General features: G+C 43.7%; 3 protein-coding genes across 5 annotated transcripts; 1 reads left to right on the forward strand and 2 right to left on the reverse strand.

The window, feature by feature from the left end:
- LOC8063338 (microtubule-associated protein futsch) lies at positions 262-14044 on the forward strand. 3 transcript variants are annotated; one of them, XM_021454248.1, is made up of 11 exons: positions 272-1137; positions 1247-1298; positions 2774-8788; positions 8892-9389; positions 9486-9902; positions 9972-10781; positions 10885-11307; positions 11434-11997; positions 12114-12536; positions 12660-13226; positions 13331-14044. In XM_021454248.1, exons 1-11 carry the CDS (start codon positions 982-984, stop codon positions 13672-13674), a joined length of 10269 nt encoding a protein of 3422 aa, XP_021309923.1. In that variant the 5' UTR covers positions 272-981; the 3' UTR covers positions 13675-14044. The 3 variants fall into 3 exon arrangements, with proteins under 3 accessions (XP_021309924.1, XP_021309923.1, XP_021309922.1); XM_021454247.1 differs by having other exon boundaries at positions 275-1137; positions 11434-12009; XM_021454249.1 differs by lacking the exons at positions 10885-11307; positions 11434-11997 and having other exon boundaries at positions 262-1137.
- Positions 14601-19100, reverse strand: LOC8063339 (protein SCAI homolog). The gene is made up of 9 exons (XM_002462722.2): positions 18505-19100; positions 18184-18390; positions 17832-18047; positions 17137-17203; positions 16903-17049; positions 16714-16805; positions 16007-16192; positions 15801-15937; positions 14601-15225 (listed from the first exon to the last, which is right to left on the reverse strand). Exons 1-9 carry the CDS (start codon positions 19030-19032, stop codon positions 14919-14921), a joined length of 1887 nt encoding a protein of 628 aa, XP_002462767.1. The 5' UTR covers positions 19033-19100; the 3' UTR covers positions 14601-14918.
- Positions 19957-20890, reverse strand: LOC8054993 (putative gamma-glutamylcyclotransferase At3g02910). Its single transcript, XM_021454372.1, has 2 exons — positions 20576-20890; positions 19957-20487 (listed from the first exon to the last, which is right to left on the reverse strand). Exons 1-2 carry the CDS (start codon positions 20831-20833, stop codon positions 20224-20226), a joined length of 522 nt encoding a protein of 173 aa, XP_021310047.1. The 5' UTR covers positions 20834-20890; the 3' UTR covers positions 19957-20223.

Genomic DNA, 20917 nt, shown 5'->3' on the forward strand with positions numbered 1-20917 from the left:
CAAGGCACCTGCTGCTCAATTCTATTCTGAATGAAGATGAGTAAAGTTGCAAGCTCTCTTGTGCCCAGATTTTGTTCCTGCACTGCTGCGAGAATCGAGATACATGATATATTTTTGTATTGGCATGAAATGGCGCTCATCCATCTTGTTCAATGGGTTGTAGTACTCGCAGAGGTATGCTCCTGATACTAAACTTGCATTATTAGCATTGCTTTTCTGCTCCCATAATACTCCTTGTCCTCTAATGAAAGGTCCAAGGAATGCATAAAGTGGTTATGCAGCTGAGAGATCAGTGCCTTTAAGCTTTAGCTCTTTGCATTGTTTATAAGGTATGACTCCAGGATTTTATCATAGTTCTCTTGTAGATGTTGACACAACATATATTTATTGTTCTAATCTTGATTGGCTGCTAATATTTATATTTGCATCTCACTGTTCTTTTTAATTTGATGAAACTGAGCGCTCTTTTTATTTCATAGAAGAAACATTACATCGTTCGTAAGTGCCCAGTCTCATTTAGTGTGTGCTGCAATACACTCCTTTGGTTTACCAAACTAATATTTTTAAATATGATGCAGCTTTTCTATTACTCGATCTTTACATAGTTTTGACAGTAATTAGTTAATTTATTGGGTGCCCTATGATCAGGTTCCTGAAAATATTGACCATATATAAATTTCTTGGTGGTAAAATTTGATGCTACAGAACATATTAAGAGGGGTTGTGCCATAGCTTAAAGGTCAACTGCTACCCACTCAGATTTTGTTTGCTTTAGCTTTTGCTTTTCTCTTTATTTTTTTTTATCTCTTTTATCTATATAATTCTGTTCTGTTCTCATCCTCCATTGGTTTCCTTTTCTGTTCACACTTTAAGCATCTTCTCTTTGCTTGACAAGAGAGGCAGGGAACCTAATATATTTGAGAACCAGGAAGTTGTTTACTTTCACACCATTTCAGCATTGTAACCTATGTTCATGCCACCATGGTGGGGCTTGGTATTGGAGCACCAATTGTGCAGGTTTATCATGAGAAATCTTTTATCTTACCTGATGTTTCAAGAGTGCTTGCATGCCTTTATGAGAAGGATGTCAAGTTTGAGACTCACACAGCCTCTTACAAGAGCTTACTCAGACTGCAGGTATTTGGAGTCTCCAATTCTAGTATTTTTTTTTTCTGGCAGGAAGAATATGTTCGAAGATGAGAGGAATTAATCTTCTTATTGTATTTTCATTCTCTGAGTACTGCAGGCAGCATCACATGCTCCAGTTCCATTCTATGATGGCCCTACATTTCTAGAAGGTAATACTTCATTTTTGGCAAAATAACTTACCATTCCATGTCGGACCTTCATTCCTTGGAGCTTATAATTTCTATCGCTGGATGATATTCAAGTTTTCATTCACTAAAAAAAAGGCAAGTTAGCTTGGTACCAGGAGGTAGGTTGTTTATTAGTTATCGCTAGGAAATTGTCAGAAGGTTGTATATATGGCTAGCCTGGCATAAATTTAGACCAATCTATTAACTTATTGGCATATCTCACTTAAAAATATATTCTTGAGCCTTCTTGTTCACCAAAAAAGGAGAGGGATTTCCATCATATCATGTACAAAGTGTGTGCCAATCATTTTGGCATTGTAGCTAGTATCCTGCTTGTTCAAAGTGTGTGCCAATCAGTGATCTAAAATAATGCTTGGTGGCAGAAAATTAGCCAATGCACTAAGTCACTCGATCAGTAACTAGCATTTGTCCATAAAAAGCTTTCTGAACTTGTTTATAAGCTGGGTTCGTGCAAGCTTTACTTAAATGTTCCTTGCAGCAAACATTGGCCAGCAATAAATCAGTAACGTGTAAACACATGGATGCAACTCTGAGAGGGCATAAGAATTGGCCTTCAGTTGTGAATGAAATTTGACAATACATTTATATAACCTATACTCCATTCCAAATTATAGGTTGTTTTAGTTCTGTCCTAAGTCAAATTTCTCTAACTTTAGCCAACTTTATAGAAAAATACACAAACATCTATAATGTCAAACTAGTTTCATTAGATACATTATGAAATATATCTTGATAGTGCATCTATGATATTGTAGATTTTAATGTATTAATATACTTGGTTAAAGTTAAACAAGTTTGACTTAGGACAAAGCTAAAAAGACTTGCAATTTGAAACGGAGTGAGTAGATAATGCCTGATTATATCATCATTTTTTGTTGTTTTGAGATTTCAAATTTGGGCATATACTTGTGAATAGCAACTGAATGACAATAGCTTAATACATTTTGATCATGTAGCAGGCAGGTTTGCATTAACTTAGCTCTAAAATTGCCTAAAAGGTATATTGTATTCAAAAGAGTTAATCTTTTTGGTTGTCTTATATGCGAACATGCAGTTGGATGCTATAAAACTAAAATAAAATATGTGCCAACAGAGTGTATAATGTAGAACATTGTATCTTCCTTTTCTGATTAACATGCAAATATTAGGATATTTCTTTTAGTGTGTGGAGTTATGGATAGACTTAGACTAGCAACATGTTACTCTTGGTATCCCGGTACATGATTATGTTTTCAGTAACAATGTGCACATCCCCACGAATGCTGTAAAAATCGAGTCTTCATTTGCTAAAGTTAGAAGGAAACTTTTAGCAGTATTCTCGAGTTGCAAACACAGTTAATTTGACAAACTTTTAGCAGTATTCTTGGTTTTCCTTGTTGAGTTGCAAACACAGTTAATTTGACAGCACTCAGGATGGTTCTGCCTTCTATTTTCAGAATCCAGAGAAATCTGTCGTTATATAGCAGAAAAGTACGAACATCAAGGATATCCGTTCCTCCTTGGGAAGGATGCCCTTGAGAGGGCTTCAGTTGAGCAATGGCTCCACAACGAGGAGCATGCTTTCAACCCTCCAAGCCGGGCCTTGTTTTGTCATTTGGCCTTTCCCCTGGGTGAAGAAGATGATGGTATTGACATGCATATGAGGAAGGTAGAAGAGGTTCTGGAAGTTTATGACCAAAGGCTCAGTGACAGTGAATTCCTTGCTGGAAACAAGTTCACTCTTGCTGACCTTGTTCACCTGCCAAACTCCCACTATATCAAAGCGTCTGACAAGTTTCTTTACCTTTATGATTCGAGGAAAAATGTTAGAAGGTGGTGGGATGCTATTTCTGATCGGGATTCTTGGAAGAAAGTACTGAGGTATATGAAGAGGGTGGAGGAGCAGAACAAACAAGAAGAACTCAAGAAGCAGCAGCAGCAGGAGGAGGAGGAGGAGGATCCTAGAACCTCTGCTGACTCAATTCGGCTATACTCAAGGAAGATCAGACGAACAAAGCCTCGGACAATATTGGTTCCTCCTACGGATACCGTGTCATTATCTTCCATAGTTCCTCAAACAAAGAAGCCTCTTCCTAGTGATACTTCCCCTGATGAATTACTGATATCCTCAAGCCATAGTACTCCTGCTACTGATAAAACTTCAGCTGTCCAAAGCAAGGAAACTACAATATTTACTAGCCCTCAAGAAACACCACCAACCTCAGTTCAAAGTACTCCTGTCACTTCTAAAAAACACTCTATTCCTGTCCAAAGCACTAAACATGCTACTTCCCCAACCCCTGCCAAGAAGCCCCCAATAACTGATGCAGCCAAGTCCAGCGCCGAAGATGCTCCAATCCTCGAATCAAGTTCATCCAAGGATGTTTCTAGTGACCTTGATGTGTTTGATCACTACCCAAGCCATACTGATGTAGATACACCATATATTGAACCTACTACACGAAAAACTTCAGAAACATTGGATGCATTCCCTGAGCCTGACCAACCCACTGCATCTGATTTCTACAAGAGTGACAGCACAGGCACCAGTGTTGATTCTCGGTTCAAAGAATCAGTTCCATATTCTGGTCGTACTCCACCAGAACTTGAACCTACAGATACTTCTGCTAGCAAGCTCCACACAACCGATGTTCATCGTAGGCTGCAGGTTGAGCAGTGGCATTCTGCTAAAACTGGATTAAATGACCTAAAGCATGATGATACTGATCATTTAGTGTCTACTCAACAAGGAAAACCAAGAAAAGATGTGCAGCAGTATCCATCACAAGATTCAGAACAGGCAACCTCACATTCTGTTCCTCAAGAACCAATGAGTCGAAATGTCTTGTCTCAACTTGAGGATTATGCATCTTCTGATCAGAGAGGTGCTTTACCGCCCCCTTCTACACAAGAACATGGTGTTACTCCATCAAGGCAAGCAGCAGTTAAAGATGCTCGCAGGAGAATTTCATCCCAAGCAGCGTATCCAGGTGGTCAAGATACCAGCAAGCAACCTAGAGACCATAGTTCTGTACCAAGGCAGGGAGAACCTCAAGATGCTAGGGAGATATTTGATGAATCACAGGCTCCAGGTTCCACTATATCCAGTGAGAGATTTTCATATACTTCTCAATCATCTCTCCCAAGACAAGATTTAGATGGTCCTCGTCATGCTACTGCACCATTTGAAATGAGATATCCTGGAGCTGAAGATACTTCCAAGCAAGCTAAAGACAAAATTTCTACCCCATGGCAAATGACAGACCATACTGGAGATGTCAAAGAAGAAACAAAAGTTTCCGAGTCTTCATCATTCCAAGTGCAACCTTCATATTTTGAGAGGGCCGATGCTCCTTCACGGAAGCAAGAAACAATTGATGACACCTTCAAAGAAAGAAGATATCACAGTGTGGCCCCACCTTCCCAAACAAGATATCAGACTCCTCCATCCGAAGCAAGATATCCAACTGCTGAAGATGCCAACAAGCAACCAAGAGGGACTGCGCCAACACCTAAGAAGACAGCTGCCCAATATGATAATGACACCTCTGAAGAATCAAAGACTGCTGATGAAGTAGCATCAACTGAGCAGCCTTTAGATGCTTGGAGATCACCTGTTTCTCCACGAAGACAAAAGGTCGAGGATTCTTCTAGTTCAGATACATCATTCCGAAAGAGATATCCTTATGATGAAGACATACAAGTTGCCAACACTGCTTCTGTGTCATGGCAAATTGCACCTGATGGTGATAAAAATATCTTTGAAGAAACAAAACTTCCTGACTCTACACCAACAAGTGCAGAACCCGTGTACACACCGCAAGCTCCTTTTCCTCCTCCAAGGCAAGCAGAAGTTAAAGATGCTAAGGACAAAGGCAGACAAAGTAGAGTAACCATTCCTGAATCACAGAAAATGGTGTCAGGGAATGCCCAAACCACAGATGGAGAAAGGAAGACTGGTACACCTGGAGAGCAATCTTCAGATCGTCCGCAAGCTATTCCTCAATCAAGGCTGCCAGCAGCTAAAGGTTTGTTTACCAAAGAAGAAATAACCAATGAACAGACAGTGGTGCCACCTCTATTGAGCAATGAACCAACTTCTCGAGTTCAACCTGCCTATGAATCCTTACAAGAAGTAGCTTCCCGTGGAGGTTTGTCTACCAAACCATCCACCATTGAACAATGGCAGCGTGCAACTGTGCCACTAAATGACATAACTTCTAGTTCTGGTGATGGTGAAATTGGAGCAGAGACACCTGGTGTCCAAAGTGCTTCACCATCATTCCCAGGAGCTTCCACAGCTCATCATGCCACTAGTGATGATAAGTTTGCTAGGCAGTCGATTATTGATGAAAGAGTTGGAGAACCAACAAAAATGCTACCAACTCAATCTTCTGCTCCAGCACATACCAAGAGAGAAACTCCTGGTGGTCATGAAATTGTTGATTCAGAGCTTGTCAGCACACCTGATGGACATATATCAGAGGCTGCAAAAATTAGACAGGATCAAGCCACAGTCCATGAAGATGTTCATGACGCCAATTTGTCAGCTCATGATGTGGCTAAAGATACCTTCAAAGAAGCAAAGGTTGCTGAGTCTACACCATCTAGTGCAAAACCTATGTACTCTCAACAACCTGCTCCTACTCCAAGGCATGCAGAAGTGGAAGATACTTGGGACAAAGGGATGAAAGGTAGAGAAGCTGTTCCTGACCGACATCAAATGTTGGAAAAATGGGCAGGTACAGCCGGAGAGCAAGTTTCTGATCGTTGGAAAGCAAGTGCTCCATCAAGACAGGCAGCAGCTGAAGATGTTCGTGGTGCAACTGGTGATACAATACAGTCTCCAGATGTTCTTGACACTTCCAAGAAATCTAGAGGTGCCTATGAAGAAGCTAAAGGCCCTGGTTCTGTTAAGGAGGAGAAGACATCCTCTATTTACCAGAAGAAGCCTCTGGTAGCACAAGACAATCAGGAGCAAGCTCAAACCATCCCAGCTGGTGAGAAAGCAGATGGTTATATGCGAAAGCATCAACAAGCTTCTGATGCTCCAAACACTTTTGTTGAGAAATTAAATGCTTCAGAACCAGCAAGAGTAAAAACTCATGGTGACTTCAGTGCTGAACAACTATATAGAAAAGACACCACTGATGACCAGAAAGTGGCACCGCCTCTTTCGACTAGACAACTAACTTCCCATGTCCAACCTCCCTCTGAACCATCATATGATGCAGCTCTCCACAGAGATTTGTCTAGCAAACCATCCACCATTTATCAATGGCAACGTTCATCTGCACCATTACATGACGTGACTAGTAGTTCTGGTGATGATGAGGTGGCCAAGTCAACCGTTGATGATAAGCCAACACCAGTGAGTCAGCAAAAATCTGATGAGCAAAGAGTGGAACCACCCGTACCAATAGAAGCAGAAATATCTGGTGTTCAACATGCTTCACCATCATTTCCAGGAGCTTCTGCGGCTACTGGTGATAAGTTTGCCAAGCGCTCAATTATTGATGAAAGAGTTGGAGAACCAACACAAACGCAAACATCAAGTCAAGATGCTCGTCCTTCTTCAGAACCTACTAAGAGAGGAACTCCTGAAGGTCATGAAGTTGGTGAGCTTGTCAGTACACCTGGTGGCCAAATATCAGAAGCAAAAAAAGCTGGAGATGATCCAGCAATAGTCCAGGAAGATGTTTATGATGTCAATTTGTCAACTCAAGATGTGGGCAAGGATGCCTTCATGGAAACAAAGGTCGCTGACTCTATACCATCTAGTGCCCAGCCTATGCACATTCAGCAACCTGCTCTTACTCCATCAAGGCAAAGGCAAACACAAGTTGAAGAAGCTAGGGATAAAAGCATGCAAAGTAGAGAAACTATTTCTGAACAACCAAAAATGGTGGAAAGAAAGACAGGTATATCTGGAGAGCACTTATCAGATCGTCAGAAAGAAATTCGTCCATCAAGACAGACATCAGCTGAGGATGCTACAATACAGTCTTCAGACATCCTTGACACTCCCAAGAAATCTAGAGCCACCTTTGAAGAATCAATAGGTCCTGGATCTACATTACCCAAAGCACAAGTTTTGGACGCTCAAGATTCTCAGCTCACAAAAGGAGAATCTACAGTGCCAACTACTGACCAAAGGAAGGACTGGAAATATGCAAAAGATGATGAAAGCATCATGACTGAAGAAAATTCATTATCAACAAAGCGGCTTAGGGAGATGTTCCAGGAAAGTGCATCCACTGCACCTAAGACACAGCTTACCGATTCTGAGGGCTCTAATGCACTGGAGAAAACATCATCTGTTTATCGTAAGGGTCCTCTGGCTGCACAAGACATCCCGGAAGAAGCTCAAGTCATCCCAGCTGATGAGAAAGTATATGGTTCTACATCAGAGCATCATGAATCCTTTGGTGATCCATACAATGATGGTGAAAAATTAAGTGTTTCTGCATCAGCCAGAGCAGATATTCATGATGATCACAGTGCAGAAGAGCAATATAAAAAATACACTGCCGATGATCAGAAAGTGGATCCATCTCTATCAAGCAAAGAACCAGCATCCCAAGTGCAACCTGCCTCTGAACCATTACAAAGAGCAGTTCCTGATGGGGATTTGCCTAGCAAATCATTCACCATTGATCAATGGCAACGCACAGGTGCTCCGTTACATGGTGTAATTACTGATTCTGGTGATGATGGAGCAGCCATGTCTTCTAACAATGATCAAAAGTCAAGATCGATGAGTCAAGAAGCAACTCCAAGTTCACAGAGTGTCAATCAGATGGGCAAACAATCTGGTGAGCAAAGGGTCGAACCTCCTGTACCAATTGTTGCAGAAGCATCTGATGTTGGACGTGCTGCATCATCACTGCCAGAAGCTGCCAGAGCTGATGTTCCCACTATCAGTGATAAATTTACTGAGCAGTCCAACATTGATGAAAGAATGGGGAAACCAAAACAAATGCAAGCACCAATTACAGCTGCTCATCCTGCTTCAGCACGTACCATGAGAAGTCCTGATAGTCATGAAGCTGGTGAGCTTTTCCGCACACCTGAGGGCCAAAGATTAGAGGCTGCAAAAGCTACACGAGATCCTGCCACAATCCATGAAGATGTTTATGATGCCAGTTTGCCAACTCATGATGCAGCTATTGATGAAAAGACAACAACGGATCATGCTAGTGGTGATGAGGTTATCACAGGATCTTTACACGATGAACAGGCACCGCGACCTGCATCAATTCAAGCACAGCCAACTGTTGAGACTCCACGTCACTCGGATTCATTCCAATATGTACATACTGGTGACTCGGGAAAAGCTGAATTGGCAAAACCAACTGTAACTGATCAAGAAGCAACAGTGCCTGCAGCTGGCCCAACATCAGCGGATCCCCAACCTGCTGATATCGTACCAGCTGGAGTAGCCCATTCTGAACAGAAATCCGCTCCGTCAGGTAACTGATTTCTTTTGTATAAAAACTAACTGCTGACTAGCCTAGAGAAGATTTGCATCATGAACAGTTCCTCAAAAGTAACAGTTTGCTTTGTGGATTTTAGATAAAGGATCAGCTCGTGCTGCACAACATCCTTCCCCTGTTGAACCAATAAAGGCAGACAGTAATGTTTCTGCAGCCAATTATACTAATGCGCCACAAATGATTTTTCGGCAACAGGCCAGACCACCTGCACCGAGCACAATAGCAATTCGAACCCCAGATACCCAGGGTGTTATAGGGAAAATCCAGGAGATAACTCCTGATAACCGCGGCACTGATGACTCAGGAAAACCATTTGTTCCAAATCAAGAACATATTTCACATGCATCAGAAGCAATCCCTGGACAAGAAGAAATGACATCTCCACAAGGCGCAAGAGTTTTTCCAACGTTAGGTACCCAACTTTCCTCGGCAGATGTTCATGAAGCCACCCCCGATGATCAACAGACTGTTGAGTCAATTACTCCATTGGTTTCAAGTGGAAAACAAGGTTCTCATGTCAGATCTCCTTTCAAACCAGGCGAAGTAGGTCCTGCTGAAAAGAAATTTGCCCCGTCAGGTAATCAGTTTCTCTTTACATGGGAGAAAAACATATTGTTGATTCGATCTCACACAAAAAATCCTGCTACACCTTACACTGCTTTCTCTGTTTCAGATGAAGAATCACCTCATTCTTCAGAAGAGTTGATCTCTGGTGAACCTAGGAAAGAGCAAACTGTTATTCCCACTGCTGAACAGACCACGGCACAGCCAACAATCATTGGTCGACAAGACATACCAGACAGAAAACAGGCTCTGACATCAAAAGACACACTTAATAATACAGCTACCCAGGACGATGTTCACCGCACTGGTACCATTGAACCTGCCAGAAGACCTTTATCAGTTGAAGGGGAAGAACTAACGCCTGCAACTCAAGCACCATTACCTACTGTGGCTAGAGACTCCTTCCATACTGAGCTGGAAAATGTTCAGTCAGTGAAACCATCAGCAACTCCAGATGCTCGTGACATCACACCTAGTAGTGCACCTGATGAAGCAGCGCTTGCTGAGCAAAAATCTGCCTTATCAGGTAACTATCGCCGTATAGTGCACTAGCTATAGGCTGTGACAAAACTCACTATTAATATCAAACTTTCAGGTCAAAGTTCTGCTGATCCTGCACAACCAGCTTTCTCTCTTGGTCCAATGAATGAGATTAGAGATTCGTCTCCTTCAGCTATGCTAATTTCCTCTACTGATCCAAGTAAAGGAGATCCTATGGTTTCTGTACGTGATCAAGCCAAGGACTCCCAAACAACTCCTAGCCAACAAGACATATTGTTTACCGAACATCCTTCAGGGAAGGTTCAGGAAAATATACCTGATGATAACTTGCGCAAAGCTAAACTTTCAAGACCATCCTCTGCTATTCAAGAAGGCAAACCTTCAAAAGCATCAGCTTCGGGCATACAGCTTGGTAGTGTACCAAATGAATTATCCATTGATGAACAGAAGTTTGTTCCACCAGATGCTAGTCACGCTTTATCAAGAGATCAGGAATCTTCTCCGGACGATGGTCAGATCAGAAATTTGGGAAGCCCAGTTATCGCTAGCCAAGAAGACGCCTCTCGTGCTGGACGTGCTTCTGAAGGATCTACTCCTAAAGTGCATAGTGCCGTTGTAGATGAGAAGAGGACACTTCCATCTAGCCAGGCACAAACTTCAAGCACTGGGCCTGATTCAGGACAAATTGGCGGTGATGCTCATCTTAGTGGTGCTGGTATGCCAGCCACAAGCTCTATGGAGAAGCAAGAGGCAGAACCTCCTGCAGCAACACAAGCACCAACTCCCAAGGGTTTACAAGACACTGCAAATATCAAGTCACCAAGACAAACCTCAACTGATCAAACCGTGACACCTGCGATGAACTCAGCAGCACCGTCCAATGCTCCTGAAGGTATTGAACCAGGTGAGGCAATGCCTGATAAACAGAAATTCACCCGACTATTAATTTCAGGTTAATATTCAGTATGCATAGTTCTGCTGCTAATAAGGTTGTTCCTCACATACAGGTCCAGATTCTTCTCGATCTGTACAGACCCCTTTCTCTACTGAGCCAACAAAAGAAGACACTATTGCTACTGCAGGTGATCAAGCCGAGGACATGCAAACAGTGACTCAACAACAAGCCATTACACCTGCTCCAGACACAGCTAAACCTACATTCCCAGGTGCTCAGGATGCATCAATGAAGTTTCAGGAAAGTATTCCTGATGATGGGCCAGTGGAAAATTATTCTCCTAAGCCTGCAACACAGACACAGCCACCTTTAGCAACTCTAGATGTATCACCGGATGCCTCAAGCAAGGCTAAATCAACTGGGCAAGGATCCAAGCCACCAACAAGGTACCAAGCATCTTCTCCGGAAACTCAGCTTGGTTCCTCACAAACACAAGGTGAAGCTGCCCCAGCAGAACAAAAATTTGCTGCAACAGGTAATGTTTTAGTACGTTTCCTGTTGGTTAACTAATGGCGCGCCTTTGTTTCTGGTTTAGTAGTACAAAAAGGAATACTAAAATAGAACTACCCTGCCACATCTGAGGTTGTTTCTTTCATTTCAGATGAAAAATCTGCCAATGCCTCAAAATCATTTGCCTCTGCTGAACCAAGGGAAGAAGATGCCGATGCTGCCATTGCTGATCAAACGAGTGTACCACCGACAAAGGTTACCCGTCAGGTCACAAGCTCAACACCAGATGCTAGTGACGCTTTATCAAGAGATCAGGAATCTTCTCCAGACGATTGTCAGATCAGAAATTTGGGAAGCCCAGTTATCGCTAGCCAAGAAGACGCCTCTCGTGCTGGACGTGCTTCTGAAGGATCTACTCCTAAAGTGCATAGTGCCGTGGTAGATGAGAAGAGGACACTTCCATCTAGCCAGGCACAAACTTCAAGCACTGGGCCTGATTCAGGACAAATTGGCGGTGATGCTCATCTTAGTGGTGCTGGTATGCCAGCCACAAGCTCTATGGAGAAGCAAGAGGCAGAACCTCCTGCAGCAACACAAGCACCAACTCCCAAGGGTTTACAAGACACTGCAAATATCAAGTCACCAAGACAAACCTCAACTGATCAAACCGTGACACCTGCGATGAACTCAGCAGCACCGTCCGAAGCTCCTGAAGGTATTGAACCAGGTGAGGCAATGCCTGATAAACAGAAATTCACCTGACTATTAATTTCAGGTTAATATTCAGTACGCATAGTTCTGCTGCTAATAAGGCCGTTCCTCACATTACAGGTCCAGATTCTTCTCGATCTGTACAGACCCCTTTCTCTACCGAGCCAACAAACGAAGACACTATTGGTACTGCAGCTGATCAAGCCGAGGACATGCAAACAGTAACTCAACAACAAGCCTTTACACCTGATCCAGACACAACTAAACCTTCATTCCCAGGTGCTCAGGATGCATCAAGGAAGTTTCTGAAAAGTATTCCTGATGATGGGCCATTGGAAAATTATTCTCCTAAGCCTGCAACACAGACACAGCCACATGAAGCAACTCTAGATGTATCACCGGATGCCTCGAGTAAGGCTAAATCAACTGGGCAAGGATCCAAGCCACCAACAAGGTACCAAGCATCTTCTCCGGAAACTCAGCTTGGTTCCTCACAAACACAAGGTGAAGCTGCCCCAGCAGAACAAAAATTTGCTGTAACAGGTAATGTTTTAGTACGTTTCCTGTTCGTTAACTAATGGTGCGCCTTTGTTTCTGGTTTAGTAGAAAAACAGGAATACTGAAATAGAACTACCCTGCCACATCTGAGGTTCTCTTTCATTTCAGATGAAAAATCTGTCAATCCCTCAAAACCATTTGCCTCTGCTGAACCAAGGGAAGGTGTGGAAGCTGCCATTGCTGATCAAATGAGTGTACCACCAACAAATGTTACCCGTCAGGTCACAAGCTCAACACCAGATGCTAGTCACGCTTTATCGAGCGATCAGGTTTCTTCTCCTGACGATGGTCAGATCAGAAATTTGGGAAGCCCACTTATCGCTAAAGACGCCTCTCGTGCTGGACGTGCTTCTGAAGGATCTACTCCTAAAGTGCATAGTGCCGTTGTAGATAAGAAGATGACACTTCCATCAAGCCAGGCACAAACTTCAAGCACTGGGCCTGATTCAGGACAAATTGGTGGTGATGCTCGTCTTAGTGGTGCTGATATGCCAGCCACAAGCTCAATGGAGAAGCAAGAGGTGGAACCTCCTGCAACAACACAAGCACCAACTTCTAAGGGTTTACAAGATACTGGAAATATCGAGTCACCTAGACAAACCTCAACTGATCAAACTGTGACACCTGCGATGAACTCAGCAGCACCATCCGATACTCCTGAAGGTACTGAACCAGGTGAGGCAATTCCCAATAAACAGAAATTCACCCGTCTATTAATTTCTAGTTAATATTCAGTATGCATAGTTCTGCTGCTAATAAGGTCGTTCCTCATATTACAGGTCCACATTCTTCTCGATCCGTACAGACCCCGTTCTCTACTGAGCCAACAAAAGAAGACACTATTGTTACTGCAGCTGATGCACCAAGGTCTTCTGAAGAATCCAAGGTGCAGCTACAGTCTGAAGACAGTACCCAAGGTCGTGGAACTGATGCACCAAGCTTTGAAACTGGGCATCCTAGGAACGGACGCCTTCCAGCAAATAACTATAAGAACAACAGTAGCCAATCTCAGGCAGAAGCTTCAAATAAATCTATCGAGCAATCTTCTCCTGATATTTGGAACAAGGACAATGATTCCAGCAGAGTGGATGACTCAACTGATCCGACCAAACCTGAGACTTGAAAAACTAAGCCCTGGCAATTGGTAAACCTCTGTGTTATGGTTCATGGACAAACACATTATGTCAGAATGCACTACTGAATAAGGGCCAAGCAAGAGCAAGTGTTTTGTGAATTCATCTCTTTTCAATTTATCCTTTTTTTATGTCCTTATCCGTTGTGAGTCTAATAAGGTCAGCTCTGCTGCCATCCTGGGTTGATGCCCCTGTATTGTACTTTACATATATATTCTTGTGTTGTTCCTCACCAAGTACATTTTACCCTGATTTTGAACAATTAGTGAGCATGCAATGATGTCACCATTCTTGTAATATTGACACTTGTATGTTTTTAACAGCCCAATAATCAGTGTGTATTCACAATGTTCTCTGCAACTGCTAGTAGTTCTGTAGCTTTCAGGTTATGAAGTATAGTTGTCCAAGCCCTTCTCTAGTTTGGATGTGCATGTCGTCGTGCTTCCTTCTCTTAATGAAAATATGTGCCCAGGCATATTCGCAGAAAAAAAACTATAGTTGTCTGTTTTTGTGCTTGTGGCTATTAAGTCGTCAATAGTTCAGTGAGATGAAGTGTGCGTGAACAGATATGAAAGAATCATGGTGCGTATGTCCGAGGCGAGGCATACAAGGACCTGGTTGAAACACAAGTCTGGGTGCTGTTGGTTTGCACTGACCAGACCACTAACAGCGGTGGGGGTGGTATATCCATACAATTCATGTGCACTCTACCCTTTCGAAACTGCAAGCTTCAGGTATCGTTTAATTGCTGCAAGCGCCTCTTGCATATTATCTTTGAAGTCTTGGCCTCTAGCATAATACTCCCTCCGTCTGTTTTAGCTGCTTCTTCTTTTTGCATAGCTCTTACTATATCTCGACACAATGTATATATCTAGATGCATAGAAAATTCTATGTATCTACCAAAGCCAAAATGACTTACAATTTAGAATGGAGTATATTCTGCCGCACCATGGAGAGTAACAGGACAAAAGATTCTTTTTTTTCAACCATACTTTGTCACACAGCTCCACGTCTCCAAATTGAGTAAGGGATAACAAAATGTTCTAGTGACTAACAATTCACTAAGTAAAAAGAAAAAAAAAATGAGGCAAGGCAGTCCTTCTGCTTGATGTGTGTAATATCAAGCATGAAGGAGCACAAGTAATTACAGAATGGATCTGCAAATGCAGATGAGTAACATAACACAAGCGGCCGAAGGTAGCCCGATGGTCGCCACAGCAGCCTAATCATCAATCAAAAAGATGAAGATGAGTTTGAAATGTCTGAATCTCTGGCTGTCTCTGGCACTCCTTTGTTGGCACTGCCAGATGAACTGGTGGCAACAGCCTCCTCAGGGTCAACATCAGGCCATGTCGTAACCTCAGCAAATGAGAACTGGCTGACAGCGCCAAAGAATGATGCGACTCGCATCACACAGCTTTGGGAGAGCATGCTCTCAGCATCAACAGACTCAGGCAGAGGAGGCATGCAGGTCGGAAGGAACTCTGCCTTATGGTTTGTAGGTTTGAACAGGGAATGGGTTGCTCGGCAGAAGATGAACCTGCAGAAACAATCAAACTAAACTTTGAGCCAATAAAATAGTTGGACTGTATCAAATATATGTGTATCAGGGCATCATCTATGGAGCAGACTGGAACATACAATTAGTAGAATTTTGGAAGGCCAGTTCAACATATTGCATTCCTGCAGATGTGAACTGGTTAATAACCTACTCCCTCCGTTCTAAATTGTAGTCATTTTAGTTTTGTCCCAAGTCAAATTAACTTTCATCAAGTTTATAGAGCAGTACATTAACATCTACAATACCGAATAAGTGCACTATTAAGACATACTTCAGGTTGGATTTACTAAACTGATTTTGTAGATGTAGGTGTACTTTTCATAAACCTAGCAAAAGTTAGAGAAGTTTAACTGAGTAGGAGAAAACTAAAATGATCTACATTTTGGAGAGGGAGTAACAAGAAACCTCTTACAAGCGAGCACAGTATAGTGATGTTCATAAAACAAAGGCGGCCCAAAATCAATCATTCATAGTTCCAGACAAAAAGGACTACTTTTGACAGATTGAGTAGAGATTCAATTCATGACAAGATTTGACAAGAGTCACAAGATCACCTGAGAAGTAGCCTTCTTAGGAGTGGATCACCTAAAACTTCAACCCAAACAGGATGAAGTGAAGATGATGCAACTAAAGTCGTGGCCCATTCATTTAGGGACAATAACAATAACTCCTCAGCTTTGTTGTATGCATCCTGCAAAATTCATGTCAAGGCTTTAAATATACTCTAATGTCTGAAGAAATTCATTAAAAATATGGGTACCCTGTCGATATCTGTCCCGTTGTTGCCGATCAGAAAGCAGAAGGCTTGCAATGGAGCTGTGAGGAACATAGTAAATTGACTACCACAGTTCCGAGTAGAATCACCACTGAATCCCGCAGCAGAAGATCGGGAACTTGGTGAAAGTAGCATGGCAGCAGTCTCTCCCCTTTCAGTACCATGAATAGACTGCAGTTACAAAGGAACGTTGTGTTTGACAAAAGATGCGAGATAGTCAAGACTAAAGGGGAAAAAATAGTCCAGATATCCCAATATGTAGAAAGAAATTGAATGAACAGTAAATAAAAATAATAACAAAATTACACAAAGTACAAGGTGCCATGGCAAAATAAGGGCACAGAAGAAACTGTCCTAACAAGATGGAAATACGAACCACAGGTCACATTTGAACTAAGCAGTTAAATGTTTTAAGATAGACGAACAGAGTCTGAAAAAAACTTCAAAACTGAACAAACTACAAAAAAATAAATGCACATAATATGGCTTATTTGCGTATGACAAGTTTACTTGTGCTTTGCCTAAAAACAACACAATTCAGTACAAAGCATTAGACAGTGAATACCAGCGACCAGCCCTTTAGTCCCAAGCAAAGTTGAGGTAGGCCAGAAAAGGAAAGGAAAAGATCTCGAACCCTCATTGTCCAGATAGTGGTTGCTCAGTTCTAGGGAGGGAAAAAAGATCAAACCTGCCTTGAAAGCATAGCTGGTGCTACTGTCAATCACCAAAAATAAGGGTCTTCTTGTAAATGGGATAAGATCACCAGGGTATATGCAATTTGAACCTAGATATTTCAGATATGGCAGAAACAATATTCTTATTGAAAAGGACATAATTCTAGTCGGCAAAAGGCAGCTTACAATAAAATGAAAAGACAATACCTTCAGTTTCACGGCAGCCTAACCATAGACAAGGTTCTTTGTTTTCCTTTGAACTAATATGGCTAGTACTGGATATGTCAAACTTATTAAAATTGCTCAAAACCTTTTCACCAGTATCAGGACAAAATCCAGAAGTTCCCATCTCCCCTGAAAGATTTTTTAATATTAACTAAAATGTCCTTAACATACACAGAAATGTGACAACATTGAAGCAAACAACCCTGGGGCACTAACCTGTAGCTGAAAGATATATTAACATGATACCATTTGAAGGAAGCTCCTCGCATTTCGTGGCGAGGACCTGGATTTAAACAAACACATTTTAGAAAAAAGTTATTTGATTAAATAGACAAATAATAACAGCTGCATATAACTGTTTTCTCTTAAAATTTTGAAACCATGGGTAGAGTTGAATTAGTCTTGCTAAACAAATCGCAAACACAGACCAACTTAAGTTCGATGTTCAAGCTTCTGTGTTATCACACTTTCTAAGAAAATTTGTAGCCATGAACTAATGGGTGCATAAATGGTGGACCAAAAAAGTGGAGTTACGCAGCGTCCCTCTCCCTCATCATCATGCTTCCTTGTCAGATAATTCAGATCATTAAGTCCGCACGATATATTGCAGTTCCCTGCAGTTTTAAACCTCCAACTAACCAATTGCGTATTTACAAGCAACACATATTAACTGTTAGTCTGTTACACAGGTTACACTAGATTGAACGCACAAGCACATACTGTGACAGTATTCTACTATTCTCAGGACTAACCAATTGCATATACCACAGAGCTTCCAAAGATGATAGTGTTCATAGTAGTTTTCTTTTACTCAGATGCAAGATAATTGCACTACTCGATACAGATTAATTCTAGAAAAATAGGAGAAAGGCAATACCAAATGAGAAACAAAAACTGAAAGATGAAGTTACCGTTAGGAAATGTGTCATTGAAGGGCGATACAGAATTGTCTTAAGTGGATTCGGAGGCAGTGCAGCATCTCTTAAATCTTTCAGTAGATTGGGTTGATTTTGTCCACTTTCATCATGGGCGCTGTAACCATTGTTTAGCGCAAATGAACCACATGGTTCCCATTCGAGGCACTGAACCATTCTGAATACATCTATGGAGAGGTCTGTAAATTTGACCTGGATGAACCACAGTGAAATTATTTCCTCGGTACTAACTACACCCCCGCCCACCACCACCACCACCACCCAAAAAATTGAACAATGAAGCACAAGCATAAGTTGATGCAAGGCAAGGAAGATGTGGAAGCATTACCTCGTTAGGATAGTAGCTGCAAAGTATGGTGTCACTTAAGACGAGACCTCGCTTCTTGACAGTAGGTGGTACAGTACGAAGTGTATCTGGGGGCGGATCAAATGCGTAGCTGTACCTGAGCGGCCTCATGTTCATAAACGGTGAGTCAGCCCGCAGGAACCTCGCGATCTCTTGCACGACATGCTTCCACTCCTTGTATTCGGCATCCTGCACAGTGCAGCATGACATACGAGAGTGAAGATTGAATTACATCGATCGATGATCAGGGTAACTGGATCAATCGAATTTGGGTGTGGAAAGTGGAATTGCAGTGGGACGCACCTGGAAGGACTTTTTGGAGTCATCGAGGAGCGTGCGTATGTCCGAGGCGAGGCGCGGGACGGTGTGGGAGCGCCTGGCGAGCAGGAGCGCGACGAGGAGGAACCTGGCGAGGAAGCGGAGGTGCTTGGCGGGGGAGAGGTGGTGGTCGGCGTCCTGGAAGTAGGCGCGGTCGAGGACGGCGTGGTAGAAGACGAAGGCCTCGGAGAGGAGCGCGGTGTCGGCGGTGCGCTGGTACTGCGCGTAGTAGAGGTGGGCGATGCGGGCGGCGATCTCGCCGACCTGCCAGCGGCGGAGGCCCGCCTCGAGGAGGCGGTGCCGGTGCTCCTGCTGCATCCGCCAGAGCTGGGTATAGGCGCGGAAGGCCTTGGCGAACGCGTCGGGCTCCTGGCGGCCGAGTGGGGACAGGTCTCGCACCCGGGCGAAGCGGCGGTCCGCCTTGTCCAGCAGCGACCAGAACTGCTCGGGAGTCCACCCGCCGCCGCCGCCGCCGGGGCCGCCCTGGCCTTGCTGCTGCGGCGACGCCGCCATGGCGATCCCCTTCTTTCCTTCCTTTCTTCCTTCCCCTTGTTTCGCCGCCGTCTCGGGGAAGTCGTCGTGACTTGGGATTTCCCCGTCTAGTCCACCAGTCACGGGTGCCGTAGTCCATCTGGGCCCAGCCCAAAGATAGAGAAATGAGATGTGATGGGCTGGATTGGCCCAAACAAAACAATGTACGAGGAAAGCACAGGCTGATATTTTTTTTATTTTTTTTAAAAAAATTAGAATGGCTGAGATTTAAGGATTGGCGCCTTAAGGATTCAGCATGGCTTCTCGACAAAGCATCTATCCAACTTCATTATTTAAAAACACACACAAGGTTTGTTTGTTTTTTTAAGATCTGGAGGGGCCGCAGCCCCTACAGAATTAAAATTGAACGAATAAAGGTGCAGATTACAAAAGATTACAGGTTCAGGTTTGTTGCCCTGCATAGTATGAAATGAAACAGGCGACAATACTCGATGGAACAGATGACATTCATAAACTGTGTGCTGACCACCAAGGCACCAACGGCACCAAGGAAACAAAACTCAGTTTGCTCAAACATTGAGCAGCAATGCTCCGAACCCATGTAGCTAAATGACAGCAGCGGGTCTCAACTTTCAACCTCATTGTAAAAGGACAGCAGAATCGGCTAAAAACACGGCCCTGACAGGAAATGCATCTCTGCACTCCAAATCCTCTTACTAGCAACTCAGCTGTCAAAATATCCTCATTTCTAAAGGTTTCAGGTTTCTGAACATTTCCCTATGGAACATGGCCATCGTCACCGGAAAAAAAAAAGGGACGACTAATTGCGCTCTTCTAACTGCCACCGTATATTATTTAACTGACACCAAGATAATTGTGTTCTTCTAATAGCCGTTCCTATATTATAGTCAGCATCTCATTTGTGAATGCAAATGCAAGGATGTATTTTCCATTAAACGACCGCACTTGGATTAGCACTTGTGAAAAATTTCCTTGTCCAACAGCAAGTACATTTTCATCCAAACTACCAAAGAATTCAGTATTTTACAACTGCAATACTTGGATAAACTTGAATAGCTCTGCATGCAATCCACACTGAACAAGACAAAACGGTTCTGTATGCAAACCTTGGATGATTATTCGAAAAAACTTGAATTCAGTCATGCTGACAAATTCACTGAACTATGGTTGTAGTAATCCGCGAGCACGACGTCAGTTCTCCGGGGCAGTGGCGAGGAACCTATGGATGGCGTCAATGAGCCCAGCAGCTTCGGCGGCGCGCTCGCTCTTCGGGACGTACCGGCCGGCATGGTCCACGGTGTACTCCCCAATCTCGGCCGCCTCACCGCCGCAGCGCCGCCAGAGCGCCTCTGCGTAGCTCGGGTGCGCGAAGTACGCCTCCGCCTGCACCGCCTCGCCGGACCCGTCGGCCACGACGGTGATCGGGCGCCGCTCATAGACACCGATGTGGGTGCCCTGCGACAAAATGGGAGGCTGAGATGGGGGAGAACGAAACCAGTGGACAAAGGGACAACGAGTCTGATGAGGAGGCCAGGCGCTTTGCCTCGAGGTCGTCGAGCTCGGCGAGAGCGGCGGGGGAGGGGGCGTAGAGCTCGCCGGAGACGACGCGACCGGAGGAGGCGGAGGAGGGAGGAGGGAGGAGGAAGGGGACCGAGTAGGGGCCGATGACGAGGGAGGCCGGGCCGGCCGTCGAGGCGGCTCCGACGAACGGGGAGGAGGAGGCGACGAGGAGCGGGTGGTTAGGGAACCCGCGCTTCAGGGTGCCGTAGACGAACACCATCGTCGGCGTCGCCTCCGCCATCGTCGCTTCCGGGGCTAGAGCAGAGCCAAACCTACCCAGTCGACTATGAATCCTCTATTGGCGATAGCCTTAGGGCTTGGTTGG

This window comes from Sorghum bicolor, chromosome 2, assembly GCF_000003195.3.
Source record: "Sorghum bicolor cultivar BTx623 chromosome 2, Sorghum_bicolor_NCBIv3, whole genome shotgun sequence".
In the NCBI taxonomy this organism is placed as follows: Eukaryota; Viridiplantae; Streptophyta; class Magnoliopsida; order Poales; family Poaceae; genus Sorghum; species Sorghum bicolor.

What these genes read in the sequence shown, in the direction of transcription:
- LOC8063338 (XM_021454247.1), top strand. Translation starts at nt 982, where the DNA reads ATGGTGGGGCTTGGTATTGGAGCACCAATTGTGCAGGTTTATCATGAG. An exon ending in AAAGAAATTTGCCCCGTCAG is followed by an intron (nt 9,390 to 9,485) that starts GTAATCAGTTTC and finishes TCTCTGTTTCAG; the next exon opens with ATGAAGAATCACCTCATTCT. An exon ending in TCCTGAAGGTATTGAACCAG is followed by an intron (nt 12,010 to 12,113) that starts GTGAGGCAATGC and finishes CTCACATTACAG; the next exon opens with GTCCAGATTCTTCTCGATCT.
- LOC8063339 (XM_002462722.2), bottom strand. Translation starts at nt 19,032, where the DNA reads ATGGCGGCGTCGCCGCAGCAGCAAGGCCAGGGCGGCCCCGGCGGCGGC. An exon ending in AGGCTGCCGTGAAACTGAAG is followed by an intron (nt 16,806 to 16,902) that starts GTATTGTCTTTT and finishes TGAAATATCTAG; the next exon opens with GTTCAAATTGCATATACCCT. An exon ending in GCACCAGCTATGCTTTCAAG is followed by an intron (nt 16,193 to 16,713) that starts GCAGGTTTGATC and finishes TTGTAACTGCAG; the next exon opens with TCTATTCATGGTACTGAAAG.
- LOC8054993 (XM_021454372.1), bottom strand. Translation starts at nt 20,833, where the DNA reads ATGGCGGAGGCGACGCCGACGATGGTGTTCGTCTACGGCACCCTGAAG. An exon ending in CCGAGCTCGACGACCTCGAG is followed by an intron (nt 20,488 to 20,575) that starts GCAAAGCGCCTG and finishes ATTTTGTCGCAG; the next exon opens with GGCACCCACATCGGTGTCTA.